Here is a 16,468-nt window from a genome sequence, read left to right as displayed (position 1 = left end):
GGGCGGGCGGGGGCGGGGCGCGCGGCGGGGGCGGGGGCGGGGCTCGCGGCGGGGCGGGGAGGGGGCGGGGCTCGCGGCGGGGGCGGGGCCGGGAGGCGCGCGCCTTGCGGGCGGGGGGCGCGCCGCGCGGGGCTGGGCTCGGGGCGCGCGGAGCTCCGCTGCCGGAGAGCCGCTCGGGGAACGCGCCGGGACCGCGAGGAGCGCACGAGCCTTAGAGACGGTGAACCAGGGAGGGAGCAGCCGCCACCGTCGCCAGCTCCCTCCCGGAGGGAGCCCAGTCCGCTGCGGGCCATGAGCCACCGGGCCCGGGGAGCCCGGCCGCGTTACGGGCAGCGCTCAGCCGGCGCCCCAGCCCACTCGGCCGCAGCTGCGCGCCTGTAGGTATGGCCTCCTTGTACCCAGTTCCTCGCTTCCTGGTCCTTCCCCCGGGACCCCTGTCTGTCCCCCGGGACGTGCGCTGTGTGAGCACCGCTGCCCCGCGGAGAGCGGCCGCACGCGCCTCGGTCCGCGCGTGTCGTCTTTGTGTGCGCGGGTGGGAGGGAGGAGGGCGCGCGAGGGAGGGGACGCGCCCCCGGCTGGGATCGGCTCTCGGATCCCCATCCCGGGCGGGGCGGGGAGCCGCTGGAGGGGCCGAGCCGCCTCTGGAGCAGCTGCGCCCCCGCCCCCTGCTAGGGCCCCGGCCGAGTGGTAGGGCGAGAGGAGCCGGGCCCTTAGAGGAGGGGTCTCTGGTTGGGGGAGGGGGCGCCCAGGTTTCTTCCCTACGCTGGGAGCGCTGGGAGGGGGCGTCAACCTAGAATGAGGGTGAGGGCCACGGGGTGGGATCGGGAAGAGCCTCCTCCAGGCCACAGTCTCCGGGCAGACACGCCCTCCCTTTGGCCCAGGCACCCCTTTCTCGACCCGCCCACCCGGGGAGCTCCCCGGAGCCCCCGATTGCGGGGAGGATCGTGGAGGGTGCCAAGAAGTCGGCTCCTTTAAGAAGGGGCGGGTTCGTGCCCTCCATTCAGGCCCTTGGGCCTCTGCCATTGATGAACCTGCGGGCAGCGCCGACCGGAACCGCGCCAGCCCCGCGGGCTGAGGCGGGGCAGAGGCAGGGACGCTTCCCGGCCCCCTGCAGCCCCGAAGTGGGGGCCTTCAGGGAGGGAAGTCTGCAGTGACTGGGGCCTCTCAGGAGCCATGCAAGGCAAACTGGGCAGCCTCAGCCGAGACCCTGAACAGCAATAAGCCAGGATCTACGTGCACTTCCAGCTGGTGCAAGGGAGAGCCTCAGGCTAGGCTGTCAGACCTGGGTGGAGCCCTACCAATGCCCTCGAACCAACATCACCTACCCTGTAAAATGGGATGGTGCTGCCTGCCTCCTGGCTACGGACCTGCAACTCCTGGCAGGAGTTGCTTCCCAGAGGCAGGTCCCCGGAGCTCCTCTGGGAGGACTGGGGGCAGGGGGTGTGGTTTCCCCAAGAGGCTTCGACTGCCTCTTGAGCCGAAGCCCCCCTACTCTGTCCCACCTTGAACTCTCCCAACCTCTTCCCTTCTGACCTCCCCGCTCCACGCAGGAAGAGGTTGGGAGAGTGACCTAGAACTTTTCAGCTCCAGGAACTTTGGGAGAGGTCTGGCGGTGGCGGTGGTGGCACTGCTTTTAGGCTAGTGTGGATCAGGGCGTTTTGGGGCATCTCAGAGACAGTTTCCCACCAGCGGCTTCCTTAGAGGTCTGTCCTACCAGCATCTGAGAACAGCCCCACCCCGTGCCGGGCCGGCTTCTGATGCTGCTTGGTTTAATGCTTCTAGGTAATCAAGGGTTAATGCACATGCTTTTCTTTTTACCCTTGTTGTGAAAAATCTGTCTAAAGTGTCTAAATCCCTCTTCCCTACTTAGCATGGATCTCCTAGGGAGGACTTCTGTGCAAATACACAGGGGTGGGCTTCCCTTGGGGGTCTTGGAAGTGAGATCTCCACCCAAGTGATCCTGGGCCTCCCAGGGCTGAGCTTTTGGTTTCAAACTTACTCGTGCCAAGCTAAGGGCATCAGGGTCGCTGTTCGTGTCATCTTTACAACAACCCTGTGGGTTTAGTGCTATTATTATCCCCGCACAGGGAGGGGAAGTGACTGGCCCGAAGTCCCGCAGTCAACAAGTCAGGCCTCCCAACCACTCCTCTCTGACAAGAGCCTGGCACTTCTTGCCCTGTCTACCCAGCCTGGGTTGCAAGGAATGGGGGGTTTAGGGGCTTCAGGCCTCCTGGCTGCTGTCTTCCTGGGGCTAAGGTCCAGTCTTGAGGCCTGCGCTCATTCTTACTGTCCAAGTGAGGTCAGGGGACTGGTCAGAGCCTGGGGCCTGGGGAGGTTTCTCTTTCCGGCTCACCTGGCTGAGTGCCATTTTATGGCTATGCTCTGTCTAGGGGGATAGCAGGTGTGACCCCTCAAGACGAGGTCACAGCCCACACCTGTCTGGGCAGAGCAAGGCAGGGCATCGCTGTGTGGGTGTGCAGCATCTTTTGGTTCCTCTGGGTGAAGCAGGGTTTGGGCCCCATTCTCCACATACTTCCGGCCCATCTGAGGGTAGCGCCCACCTAGGAGGTGGGGAGGACAGCCAGCCAGGAGCTCACGGTCTGGTGGAAGAGACAGGCTACAGCCATGTGGTGTGGTGGAGGGGCAGGGGGCAAGGGTGGAGGTGGGGACAGGATCAGGGGGTGTTCCCGAGGCCTCTGTGGGCTTGGGGGCTTACCTGCTACTGGGGCAGAACAGGGGAAGTAGGCAGTGCCTGGCTGGGTGCTGAGGCTCTATGCAGAGGACAAGCAGGAGTTGGAGGAAGAGGATGTATTCGAACTTGGTGAGTTTGAGGTACCTGGAGATCAGCCAGGCTGGGAGTTGAGCTCAGAGAAAGGCCTGGGGAAGCTTTATTAGCACCTGTAGTCCCCAGAATTTGGGGATGCTCAGATCTTAGGGGTGCCACTAGAGGTCTCAGGAGGCACTGGTATGTGTGTCCTGGAAAAGCCAGAAGGCAGCTGGGTGGGATGAATTGGGGGAAGTACTAAGGGGGTATCCTGCAGGTTTAGGGGGCTGGGCCAGGGCCCATGTGAGGCTTATGACGCTGGGGGAGTGGAAGGGACTGAGTGTCTCAGGCCAAGGCTGGAGATGGGGGGGACCTCTGCTCTGCAACCCCAGAAAGGCAGGGTGGGTTGGGAGTAACCAGGGCCAGTGCAGGTGGAACCAGCCCAGCCTGCCCTCCACCTGCAGAGCCCATCCAGGAACTGTCCAGCACTGGGTGCTCCTGAAGGAGGCTGAGTCTGCCTCTTGAGTCCCCAAGCCCTGGCCTAGCTTGTTGTCCTGACCCCCACTTCCTGCAGATCCCAGCTGTGGATGCCCCTGGCCCCCCAACCCAGCCACTCAGAGTGCCCCATCCCCTAACGGTGGTCATTTCCTTTCCGGAAACAGGGACTCGGTCTTCCCACTGTGCCCTTGGAAGGGGAGTTCCCCAGAAACAGGGCTCAGAAAGGGACCAACCTGGAACTTGGCTCCATATCCCTCTTTTTTTTTTTTTTTTTTTTGAGACAGTCTTGCTCTGTTGACCAGGCTGGAGTGCAGAGGCGTGCAATCTCGGCTCACTGCAACCTCCATCTCTGGGGTTCAAGCAATTCTCATGCCTCAGCCTTCTGAGTCGCTGGGGTTACAGGTGTGCACCACCACGCCTGACTAATTTTTGTATTTTTAGTAGAGATGCAGTTTCACCGTGTTGGCCAGGCTGTTCTCAAACTCCTGACCTCAAGTGATCCGCCCTCCTCGGCCTCCCAAAGTGCTGGGATTACAGGCATGAGCCACTGCACCCGGCCTCCCCTCTTGCCCATTCTGTGGCCCTGGACCCTCCCACCTGGCGTCTGACACACAGTGGGAGCTCACCACGGCGTGGTGGCCAGTGCATTGAGGGTAGTCACCTCCCTCCCCAGAACCCCATTTCTTCATCTCTACAATGGAGAAACGACTCTTTCTTCCAGGGAAGATGTGAGGGGAGAAGGGTTTTAACAGGGGCATGGCCCACTGAAATGTGGGTTCTAGAACGCTGACCTTGGCCGCACTGGAGCCTGGGTTTATGTGTTGGGACAGTGGGTACCTCTGCAACCGTCTGCCGCGAGCAGTTAGAGAAAAAGGGAATGAACAGAGCTGTGATTTTTAAACAAATAGCTTTTTTAATCTTCATGACAGCCTCTTAAGGTTGGCACTGCTGTCACCTCCATCTTAACAGATGGGGAAACTGAGGCTCCAGAGTCCAAGGGGTCCTGCTGGGCAGCAGGGCAGCTGGGATTCAAACCCAGACAATCTGGCTCCGGATCGCAGACTTTTAACACTGTCCCAGCACGTCAAGTGACCAGAGGTGGTCATAGGGAGACGCCCAGGCAGTGGGGCTCCCTTTGCTGGGGAGCAACTGTCAAATGCAACTGTGGGAACCCCTGGGACTGAGGGTCTGCAGGCCCCGGCGCCAGCAGGGCTTGTCAAGCTTCGGATGTCTGCAAAAACCGGGGGGCTCAGCAGAAGGGCTCCCACCCTCCCATGGCGGTGGCAAAGGCTGAGCGTGCCATGAGAGGCCTGGGGTTGTCCTGGGTGCAGAGCTGTTGTAATAGCTGCCTCCAAGCGATGCTGCTCAGGGCGGGCCTTGGACTAGAAAGTTATCTGCACGGAAGAGCAGCTAGGGAAACTAATGCTCAGAACAGCCAAGACCACTTAGTACCTACTCACCCATACAGAGGCATACAAGTCCCAAGGGCTCTGAATCCACACCTGGCCCCATCACCAGCCAGAAGGCCCCCACCCACCCATCATGCAGTGAGGTCATAGCAAGTTCAAGGGTGTTAAGACCAGAAACCATGCCTACTTTACCTTCTGCCAGGGTGGTGGAGTGAACGCAGGTATTCTGGGAGGGGAAGGTTGGGGAATTCCAGCCACATCTGGCGGAATTCCAGCACATCTGGCCCTGGTTCAGAGCCTACCTTGTGGGATACGGTCTCTGGGGAGGCGAGGAGTAAAATGGGCTTGAAAACCAACACCCACGTATTCAGCGGTGAAACAGAGACTGAGCTGTGTGCTCTGTTCCTGAATCTGCAGGGGAGAGAGACACTCATACCTAGTCAGCGGGTGGGAGTCACTCCAGGCCAGAGGGATGGCCTGCCCAAAGAGCGTCTGTGTCCTGCCCAGGGAGGGCTGCAGAGAGGAGGCTGGAGGGGTGGAAGGGACTGCCCTGCTGAGGCCAGGAGGGTGCTCGAGGAACAGCAGGATTGAAAGCCTCTGTTGTCCAGAGCAAGGCTGAGTGGGCCAGGCCCGTGCTGCTAAGGTCCTGAGGACCCCTAAGGGTAGTGGACATGAGAAGGCATGGCTGGGCAGCTTTTCTGAGGATGGTGGAGGTGAGCAGAGTGAGGGGTGCACTGGCTCACAGTCCCAGCAGTTTGGGAAGCTGAGGCGGGCAGATCACCTGAAGTCGGAAGTTCGAGACCAGCCTGGCCAACATGATGAAACCCTGTCTCTACTAAAAATGCAAAAATTAGCCGGGCTTGATGGGTTGCACCTGTAGTCCCAGCTACTCAGGAAGCTGAGGCAGGAGAATCGCTTGAACCCAGGAGGGTTGCAGTGAGCCAAGATCACGCCATTGCACTCCAGCCTGGGCAACAGAGCGAGACTCGGTCTCAAAAAAAAAAAAAAAAAAATTACCTGGCCATGGCGTCATGTGCCTGTAATCCCAGCTACTAGGGAGGCTGAGGCAAGAGAATTGCTTGGCCCCAGGAGTTCGAGGCCGCAGTGAGCTATGATTGCACCACTTCTCCCCAGCCTGGGCCACAGAATGAGACTTTGTCTCAAAAAACAAAACAAAACAAAGCCTGTTTCCCCATCGTGAATGGTTCATTGGGGGATGGGTGGCACTGCCCACCCCAGGATGTAGGAGAGGACCCTTAGTTCTGACCCTCTCCCCCTTCATGCACTTGATTCTCTGACTGCCGCTCTGAGGACGGAGCTAAGTGAGGGTGCAGGAGGAAGGGGGATCTCTTGCCAGTGGGGCGCAGCTTTTGGGGGTGTTGCATAGCTAGTTTGACCTGTGGGACCACTGACCATCCCTCCTCTTCCTGGGCCTCCTGGCCTCCTGTGGCTGGGATGGTGCTGGGGAGGGGGTGGGGGCGCCAGCTGGACGTGGGCGGGGCTCCTGCCTCTCCCCGCCCCCAGGGCCACCGCCCACTGCGCCGCGCATCGATTGGTCGCGGGCCCATTAGCGGGGGCGGTGAGTCCGACTCATCAATATTTTAAGAAATGACCCGGCCTTGGGGTCTGGAACTGCTGAGCGGGCGGGGGCTGAAGACCGGCCTTTTTTTTTGTCCTCCAATTGTCAGCGCTATTTTTACCGCCGGAAAGCTGCCGCCCCTCCCCCATGCCGCCTGGACTGACTGTCTAGCTGAGCTGGGGGCTGGGGTCTCTTGTCTGGGTTGCTGGTGTTGGGGTTAGGAGAGACTGTGGCTTGGAAAGGCGATGAGCAGGGACTCCATTAGTCTTCCCCTGCCCTCCTCCCTCCATCCTCCCCACCAAAAACCCCTCTGAAGCCTCCATCCCATCCGAGATGGTAACGAAAAACATTTTTTCAGGAGAAGGCAGACAGCCCAACTGAGCCTAGAAAAACCGGAGGTGGGGGGGTGTAATGGATTAGGGGAGGGTGGTCTACCCGCTCAGTGCTCCGAGGAGGGCCAGCACCGTAGGGGGTCCTGGGTAGGCTTCCTTTGTCTCCAACGCCAGTCCTCAGAGAAGCAGCCTGTGAGGGGGAGAGGCAGCCCCCTACTTGTCCCTGGTCCCAATGGAATGACAGCCCAGTCTTCGATGTCCAAGGCCATCACTTCTGCATCAGAATCAGGAGCCCCTAGAGGCCACACACAGCTCCAGCAGCCCCATTTTACTGATAGGGAAGCAGAGGCACCGAGAGACACAGAGCCTGGCCCAGGATAGAGTCCAAATGCCCCAGAACCCAGTTCAGCACTGCCCGGCACCAACTCAACTGGTCTGTTCTGACACCCTGGGACCATAAGAGGAGAGCTGACCACCAAGACAGTTAAAGACCACAGGGTCTTGGAGATCAGAGAGGCAGAGCAGTATAGGGAAGGTTTCCTGGGAGAAGAGAAGGTTTTGTTTTGGTTTGGTTTTTTGAGACAGGGTCTCACTCTGTTGCCCAGGCTGGAGTGCAGTGGTACAATCTCGGCTCACTGCAGCCTCAACTTACTGGTTTAAAGCAAACCTCCTGCCTCAGTCCCCCAAGTACCTGGGACTACAGGCGTGAGCCACCACGCCTGGCTAATTTTTGTATGTTTAGTAGAGATGGGGTTTCACCATGTTGCCCAGGCTGCTCTTGAACTCCTGAGCTCAAGTGATCTACCCACCTTGGCCTCCCAAAGTGCTGGGATTGCAGGCGTGAGCCACCACACCCAGCCAGAAGGGAGGGTTTTGCACGATCTAAAGGCAGGGGAGATGTTGAATAGTCGGAAGAGCAAAGTCCCTAGAGAGGCCTTGAAACACCAACCTTGGCAACACCCGGAGGCTGGGGGAGCTCCCGCCCTGCCCATGACTGCACATGGGTTATAACATTGCAGACACCACCTCCTGTCCCATCTTGCCACCGAGTGGTCAGAAAGTGAGGAGAGTGGGCCCAGAGGTTGGGAGTGTGGTCAGTGTCACTCACTCGGGGAGCCCCCGCGGGGTCACGCCTTGAGCCCAGGTCAGCCAAGCTCCCTACACATGGTCTCCTCCCCAGTTCTGGTCCCAAAGGTGGGTGGGGACAGCACACTCCTGCCCCTGCCACAGCCAGGCCCCCTTCCCTATGGCTTGCAGCCTCCCCTCTGCAGAGAATCATGTCAGGGCCTCCCTCTCTCCATCTGAAGCCAGGTGGGAGCCTCCCTGCTGGCACTGCTGTTTGGAGACTTATACCTCTAGCTGCTCAACCTGTTTCATCTGTGTATCCGGGGCTGGTCCTACTGAGGACTGCTGTGTCCAGCATCAGGCCTACAGGCTCCTGGCTGGCTTGCAGGGTTAGGTAGGGGAGGTCAGGACAGTCCCAACCTCCCAGTGCCTCCCAGGCCAGTCCCTGCCTAGGACCTAGCCACACCTGCCATGCCCTTGGAAGATTCCTCTCTAAGTTCCACTCCCACTCCAGTAAGGGCTACCTGAGACGCACCTGCGAGAGCCTCCCCCAGGGCCCTGTCCCGCATCTCTGTGCCTTCTCCCTACCAAGAGTTCCTCCAGCCAGCAGGACGAGCTGGGGGCAACAGGGATTGATGTCTGAGGACTCGGCACTGGGGCTGACTTCCTGCCTGCCCCCATGTGGGGGCATAATCATGTCATTCAGGGATCCCACACTTACCCTTCCCAGGCTGCCAAGTCACTGGCTCTGAGCCCCCGGGGGGTCCTAATGGTACCAGGAGAGAGGTGGCCACCGTCAGGGGCACTAGCATACTGGATAAATGGTTGGGCTTGGAGCTCAGGGACAGGGTTTCATGGGTTCAGCTGCGGCCCCACCCCAACCCCATGAAATGTCACCCCCGCAGGTCAAGGACTGGGCCTGGGCTCATCACCTTCCCTGGAGGCCGTGGTGGTGGTGGTGGTGGTGGTGGCAGGTGTGTTCCCGTCTCCACCCCTCAGGGAAGAAGCAAGTTCCAGGAGCCTGGACTATGACTCAGGTCTCCCTTTTGCCCTGCGCACTTTCTGTGTCAGATGGGGAGACAGTCATGAGGACAGACACTTGGAGTACCCTACAACTGGTACCATGCAAGACACACAGTCAGGAGGAGACCGTGGGAGCTCAGAGGAGACACTTGTGCTGGCCTGGGTTGGGGAGAAAGGAGAGGTGTCAGGGAAGGCTTCCTGGAAGAAGTGGCTTCTGGATTAATTATTGAAGGGTGAGAGGAGTTAGGGGAAGAAAGGAGGGGGCAGGGGAAAGGTCAGGCATGAGCAAAGCTCGTGGGGGCCTCAGTCCCCATCCTCCCCCCACCTTCATGAACTCTAAACAGCACCACCACTACCCAACCGCCAATATCCTGATAAGTCCTGCCCCCAACTCATTGTTCAGGCCCCCAGCACCCTCTTTATTTTATTTGCACTCATGAAGCCCAACGCAATAACCACCTCTTGAAGGAAACCTTCCAAACTCCCTACTCCCCTCCCCCAGTACCAAGGCAGGAGTCTCCTAGGAGACCACTGGATTGGAAACCCATCCTTGAAGCTAAGCAGGCTCAACTGGGAGCCCTGTTCTGTCCCTGGGGCTGTCCCGTGGTTATTGACTGCAGATTGATGGCGAGGTTGCCCCAAGGAGAGAGGGAATTCCCACGGTGCCCTATGGCCCAGAGGCCTCACAGATGATCTCGCAGAAGTGGGGCAGCTATTTTTACCTGGCATTTAATTACAGGGTTTGGATCCCAGAGGAGAGATGAGATGGTGATCCCAGGAGCTGCGAGGGAGGGGCATTCCGGGAACTGTGGGGATCTTGGGAGGACAGGCGAGGGCATGAACCTCTAACTCAGTTCCTCGGAAGGGTGGGCGCTTGTCCCCCAATACTGGGCTGGCTCCTCAGACAGGGACTCCCCAGGGCAATACATCACCCCACTTAATCACTATTGGGAATTTTCCCCCTGGCTTGGATGGGGGCTGTATGCACACAGCAGGTTGGACCTGCGCCCCCAGGGGCGATGGCAAGGCCCCCAGGTGATGGGCTGGGTCCAAGCCACACAGTTTAGCCATCCAGAGCTGTGAAGGACAGAGGGGCCTGGGAATAAGAGGATGAAGCTGGGGTGAGGAGACCGCTGGGATTCCTGGATTGGGGCATCTTCAAAATCGGATTTGAATGGGAATTCTGGGGGAAACCAGATTCCAGAACATGGGAATGTAAGTAGAAGCATGCAAGCCATTGTGATGGAAAGAAGCAGGGTCTTCAATGTCAGTTCAAAAACTTGGTCCCTTTAGCCAGGCATGGTAGCTCTTGCCTGTAGTCTGAGCTACTCCAAAGGCTGAGGCAGGAGGATTGCTTGAGCCCAGGAGTTGCAGGCTGCAGTGAACTATGATCTTGCCACTGCACTCCAGCCTGGGAGACACTGCGAGACTCTGTCTCAAAAAAAAAAAAAAAAAAAAAAAAAACCTTGGTTCTTATCCACAGCTTTGCTTTCAGATGCCCATGGTCAACAGAGGTCTGAAAATATTAAATAGAAAATCCCAGAAGTAAACATACAAATAAAAATGTAAATTGCAGGCCATTCTGAGTAGCAGGATGAAATCTCAAGCCATCCCGCTGTTCTGCCTGGGATGTGAATTATCCCTTTGTCCGGCATATCCGCACTTTGGATATGACCCGCTCACCACTTAGGAGCTATCTGGGTTATTAGATCCAAAAAAACGTAGTGGGCCAGGTGCAAGTGGCTCATGCCTGTAATTTCGGCACTTTGGGAGGCCAAGGCCAGAGGATTGCTTGAACCCAGGAGTTCAAGACCAGCCTCATCAGTAGAGTGAGATCCCGTCTCTAAACACACACACACACACACACACAAATACAGTGTACAGAGGTTCAGTATTAGCCAGTTTCAAGCATCTGCTAGGGGTGTTGGGACATACACCCCTTGGACAAGAGGGAACTACCATATTTGATCCACAGTAGGAGGAGACCCCTCAAGTCCTGGAGTCACTGCAGACCTGGGCAAGCACCCTGGACCTGTCTTGTCACTAACAAGCTGTTTGTCGTCAGGCCCCATGTGAGGGCTTAGGCGGTGACAGCTGTGACATGCCTGGTGCGCCGAATACATTCATTTGTTCATTCTGGTCAGTGTTTCCCAAGCGCCTGCCATATGCCCAGCACTGAGGACACAGCCGCTTCTAGGTCTGGCAAAATCCCTGCCTTGTGAAACTGGCATTCTCGGGGGAAGGGGGTGGAGGGGAACACACGACCAAGCAACTAAATCTATGCCATGTCAGCCAGCAGTAAGGATAATGGTGAAAATAGGCAGAGTGCATGGAATGCATCAGAGGGAGTATTGTCATGAGAGGGATTTGTCATTCTCAAGAGTGGTCAGGGAAGGCTATCGGCCAAGCCTATGGTTGCGCAGAAACCCGAAGGAGGTGAGGGAATGTGGAGGAAAGAGCACTCCAGGCATGTGCAAATGTCCTGAGGTAGGAATTTGGCTGCTATGGTTCTGGGAGGGCGAGGAGGCAGGTGCAGCCAGGGAAGAGTGGCAGGAGGTATGTCCAGAGGGATAAACGGAGGCAGATTATGTCAGGCCCTAGGGGCTGTGGATAGGGCCTCGGGTTTCGGCTTTTACTCTGTTTTGTTGTTTTTGTTTGTTTGTTTGTTTGTTTGTTTTGAGACGGAGTCTGGCTGTGTCGCCCAGGCTGGAGCGCAGTGGCGTGATCTCCACTCACTGCAAGCTCCGCCTCCCGGGTTCACGCCATTCTCCTGCCTCAGCCTCCCGTGTAGCTGGGACTAGAGGCGCCCGCCACCGCGCCCAGCTAATTTTTGTATTTTTAGTAGAGACGGAGTTTCACCATGTTAGCCAGGATGGCCTCGATCACCTGACCTCGTGATCCGCCCGTCTCCGCCTCCCGAAGTGCTGGGATTACAGGCCTGAGCCACTGCGCCCGGCCTCGGCTTTTACTCTGACTGTAGTAGGAACCACTGCAGGATTTTGTGCAGAGGAGGGACTTGATCTGTCTTGTGTTTTGGTTTTGGGTTTTTGTTTTTGTTTTGTTTTGTTTTTGAGTCAGAGTCTCTATCACCAGCTGGAGTGCAGTGTCACGATCATAGCTCACTCCAGCCTCCAACTCCTGGGCTCAAGTGATTCTCCCACCTCAGTCTCCTTAGTATCTAGAACTGTAGGCATGCCGCCACATCCAGATTGCTTTTTGTTGTTCTTGTTTTTGAGACAGAGTCTTGCTCTGTTGCCCAGGCTGAAGTACAGTGGTGCCATCACGGCTCACTGTAGCCTCAACCTCCCAGGCTAAGGTAATCCTCCCGAGTAGCTAGGACTACAGGCATGCTACCACATTCAGATCAACTTTTTTTTGTTTATTTTTTTGAGACAGGGTCTCGCTCTGTCCCCAGGCTGGAGTACAGTGGCACCATCACAACTCACGGTGGCCTCAACCTCCCAGACTCAGGTGATCCTCCTGAGTAGCTGGGACTACAGGTGTGCACCACCATGCCCAGCTAATTTTTTGTATGTTTTTTGTAAAGATAGGGTTTTGCCATGTTGCCCAGGCTAGTCTTGAGCTCCTGAGCTCAAGTAGTCTGCTCACCTCGGCCTCCCAAAGTGCTGGAATTACAGGCCAGTGTGTAAGCCAATGTGCCTGGCCAAGACAATTGTTTTGTTATTACGTTTTCTTTTTTTCTTCTTCTTTTTTTGTTTTTTTAGATGGAGTCTTGCTCCGTTGCCCAGGCTGGAGTGCAGTGGCACGATCTCGGCTCACTGCAAGCTCCGCCTCCCAGGTTCATGCCATTCTCCTGCTTCAGCCTCCCGAGTAGCTGAGACTACAGGCGCCCAAAACCACACCCGGCTAACTTTTTGTATTTTCTGCAGAGACGGGGTTTCACCGTGTTAGCCAGGATGGTCTCGATCTCCTGACCTCGGGATCCGCCCACCTCGGCCTCCCAAAGTGCTGGGATTACAGGCATGAGCCACCGCGCCCGGCCTTTTTTCTTTTTTCTTTTTTTTTCTTTTTTTTCTTTTTTTTTTTTTTTTTTTTGAGGTAGAATCTGGCTCTGTCACCTAGACTGGAGAGCAGTGATAGGATCTCAGCTCACTGCAACCTCCGCCTCCTGGGTTCAAGCAATTCTTGTGCCTCAACCTCTCAGGCAGCTGGGACTACAGGCATGCGCCACCACACCCAGCTAATTTTTGTATTTTTAGTAGAGACGAGGTTTCATCATGTTGGCCAGAATGGTCTCAATCTCTTGACCTCGTGATCCACCTGCCTTGGCCTCCCAAAGTGCTGGGATTACAGGCATGCGCCACCACACACAGGAGTCTTGAGTTTTGGAAATGACTGGGCTCCTGGGAGGAGAACAGACTTTAGAGGAAGTGAGATCAGGATCCCGGAGACCACGAAGCAGCTGCTGGAATGCTGCATGCAGGAAAAATAGTTATGTGAATCCCAGGACAGCAGCCTGGACCGGGAGGAAGGAGCTGAGTCCTAGGTATATTTCAAAGGTCCAGCCAGCAGGATTCCATGTGACTTCTTCGTTTCTACCCGGCTTTGGGGGACCTCAGAAGAGGTCACTGAGGAAGTGAGGTCACCAGAGGCTCATGGGGACCCCACTTGAAAGCATCTGTCATCCCAGCCTCTTCTGCTAGCCCCAGGAATGACCCCGAGGTTCCCTGAGACTACTGTTTGGGGAGAGAATGAATGCAGGGCTGCCCCTTCTGCATACACCACCTCCTGCTTCCCCAGTTGTCTTTCTCTTTTTTTTTTTTTTGCAGTCTCACTCTGTCGCCCAGGCGGGAGTGCAGTGGCGCAATCTCGGCTCACTGCAACTTCTGCCTCATGGGTTCAAGTGATTTTCCTGCCTCAGCCTCCGGAGTGGCTAGGACTACAGGCCTGTGCGACCACGCCCGGCTAATTTTTGTATTTTTACTACAGCCTCCGCCTCTTGGGCTCAAGAAATCTCCTGCCTCAGCCTTTCGATGGCTGGGGTTACAGCGTGCACCACCACACCCGGCTAGCCGGCTAATATTTGTATTTTTAGTAGAGACGGGGTTTCACCATGTTGGCCAGGCTGTTCTTGATGATCTGCCCACCTCGGCCTCCCAAAGTGCTGGGATTACAGGCGTGAGCCACCGCCCCCTGCCCCAGTTGTCTTTCTGTTACACGCATCCATGCTGCTTGGAAGGGCTGCCTGCTGTAGTCCCACAACACACACGTGTGCGTGTACACACATACAGCCCCAGAGAGTCCTAGGGGAGCTGGAAGGAGGGGGCAGGTGGGCGCACTGGTCACAGGCCTGAAAGTAACTGCGCGCTCTTCTCGCCCGCAGCCGCAGGTGGCTGCAATGGGACGGAAGCCATGAATGGTGCCGCCCCCGGCCCCGCCACAGCCGCCCCGGTCCCGGTCCCGGTCCCGGTCCCGGACTGGCGGCAATTCTGCGAGCTGCACGCGCAGGCGGCCGCCGTGGACTTTGCGCACAAGTTCTGCCGCTTCCTGCGGGACAACCCAGCCTACGACACTCCCGACGCTGGCGCCTCCTTCTCCCGCCATTTCGCCGCCAACTTTCTGGACGTCTTCGGGGAGGAGGTGCGCCGCGTGCTGGTGGCCGGACCGACGACTCAGGGCGCGGCCGTGCGCGCGGAGGCCATGGAGCCGGAGCCCGCGGACACCTCTGCACTCAAGGCAGCGCCCTACGGCCACTCGCGGAGCTCGGAGGACGTGTCCACGCATGCTGCCACGAAGGCCCGCGTCCGCAAGGGCTTCTCGCTGCGCAACATGAGCCTGTGCGTGGTGGACGGCGTGCGCGACATGTGGCACCGGCGCTCCTCGCCCGAGCCCGACGCAGGAGCTTCCCCGCGCGCCGCCGAGCCCTCGGCTGAGCCCCGCGACAAGTGGACGCGGCGCCTGAGGCTGTCGCGGACGCTGGCGGCCAAGGTGGAGCTGGTGGACATTCAGCGCGAGGGGGCCCTGCGCTTCATGGTGGCCGACGACGCGGCCGCGGGCTCCGGGGGCTCGGCGCAGTGGCAGAAGTGCCGCCTGCTCCTGCGCAGGGCTGTGGCCGAGGAACGCTTCCGCCTGGAGTTCTTCGTGCCGCCCAAGGTGAGTTACCCCATAACTTCCACCTCCTGGGGGGACCAGAGGGGGCGCCTGGGCAGCAGCTGAGGGTGCCAGGGACACTGCCTTTGGGGACCACGTGGTCTAATCTGGTTGACAGGGTGGAGTATTTGGTGCCAGGACCCTGGAAGGTGGGCCTGTCATGCCTCTTGGACAAGTCACCCCTTCAACCCTGGTTCTTCCTTTGCCAGGAAGGGCCCTCTGGCTACACCAAAGGGTTCTGGGGCACTGGTTTTTTCTTTTCTTTCTTCTTTTTCTGTGTGTGTGTTTGTGTGTGTGTGTCCATCCGTCCCTCTGTCGCCCAGGCTGGAGTGCAGTGGTACGATCTCGGCTCACTGCAAACTCTGCCTCCCGGACTCAAGGGATTCTCCTGCCTCAGCCTCCAGAGTAGCTGGGATTTACAGGCACCCGCCACGATGCCCGGCTAATTTTTGTATTTTTAGTAGAGACAGGGTTTTGCCATGTTGGCCAGTCTGGTCTCGAACTCCTGACCTCAAGTGATCTGCTTGCCTCAGCCTCCCAAGGTGTTGGGATTACAGGCCTGAGCCACCATGTCCGGCCTTTCTTTCTTTTTTGTTTCGAGACGGGGCTGTCACCCAGGCTGGAATGCAGTGGTGCAGTCATGGCTCACTGCAGCCTCCACCTCCCAGGCTCAAGCAGTCCTCTGTTAGCATCCAGCGTAGCTGGGACCACACACACCACCACTCCCAGCTAATGTTTTTTTTATTTTTCTTAAAGACAGGATCTATGTTGCTCAACTGGTCTGGAAGTTCTGAGCTCAAGAGATCCTCCCCCACCTTGGCCTCCCAAAGTGCTGGGATTATAAGCATGAGCCACTGTGCCTGGCCCAGGGCACCGTTCTTGATGTTGTTCAAGAGACCGGCTACCTGCCCTCCTCTCCTGCAGCCCGAGGGTGCCTGGCACCTCCCAGAGCCGAGGCCTGCAGGGATGAGAGCAGGAGTGACCGAGCACATTCACAGAGGGTTCCCTGGGAGGTCTGTGTCTGACTCCATGGGGCTCTGCTCTTCCCCAGCTCAGCTGCCAGGCTCCAGCCCAGCGCCTGCCCAGGGGGTCCTTTTCTGGCCAGGGAGATGCCAGGCTTCTTTCTAGCTGTCACCAACATTGTTGCTCACTGGCGTGCCCTGACCCTTCCCCTCTTAAGGGCTGGCCATCAGGTCCCTGGCAGTAGTGTCACATCTTCTCCAAGGTGGCCCCCCTGCTTTGGAGAGTGGGAATAGTTGTAACAATAGTGCCCAGCCTCTGAGAGCCCACAGTGTGTCCAGACCCCAGCCTGGTGGGCATCTGTACAGACATGCTGTCATCATCTAGGTACCCCACCCCGGCAAGGTGAGCACATGGTCCCCAGATTACAGAAGAGAGCGCAGACAGATGTTCAGAGAGGGAGTGTGGCCTGCCCAACGTCACCCAGATGGCAGGTGCCAGAGCTTGGCTAACATGGTGGGGCATGGTGGCGTGCACCTGTAGTCCAAGCTACTTGGGAGGCTGAGGCAGGAGCATCACCTGTGCGTGGTGGACGGCGTGCGCGACATGTGGCACCGGCGCTCCTCGCCCGAGCCCAACGCAGGAGCTTCCCCGCGCGCCGCCGAGCCCTCGGCTGAGCCACGCGACAGGTGGACGCGGCGCCTGAGGCTGTCGCGGACGCTGGCGG

At 58.1% G+C, this 16,468-nt stretch overlaps 1 protein-coding gene across 2 annotated transcripts in view; it reads left to right on the top strand.

Moving 5' to 3' along the window:
• The window catches only part of SH2B2 (SH2B adaptor protein 2), a 38,875-nt gene that overhangs the window by 2,140 nt on the left and 20,267 nt on the right, over window positions 1-16,468 (top strand). The window contains exons 1-2 of one of the 2 annotated variants that reach the window (XM_025379918.1): window positions 239-381; window positions 14,015-14,784. In XM_025379918.1, the coding sequence (XP_025235703.1) occupies window positions 14,044-14,784 (741 nt within the window). In that variant the 5' untranslated portion in view covers window positions 239-381; window positions 14,015-14,043. Of the gene's footprint in view, window positions 1-238; window positions 382-14,014; window positions 14,785-16,468 lie in introns of those variants that run through there. The other variant, XM_025379916.1, reaches the window with a different exon arrangement.

This window comes from Theropithecus gelada, chromosome 3, assembly GCF_003255815.1.
Source record: "Theropithecus gelada isolate Dixy chromosome 3, Tgel_1.0, whole genome shotgun sequence".
Taxonomy (NCBI): domain Eukaryota; kingdom Metazoa; phylum Chordata; class Mammalia; order Primates; family Cercopithecidae; genus Theropithecus; species Theropithecus gelada.
Note: the sequence above shows the minus strand (reverse complement) of the source record. Positions and strands in the feature narration are given on the sequence as shown.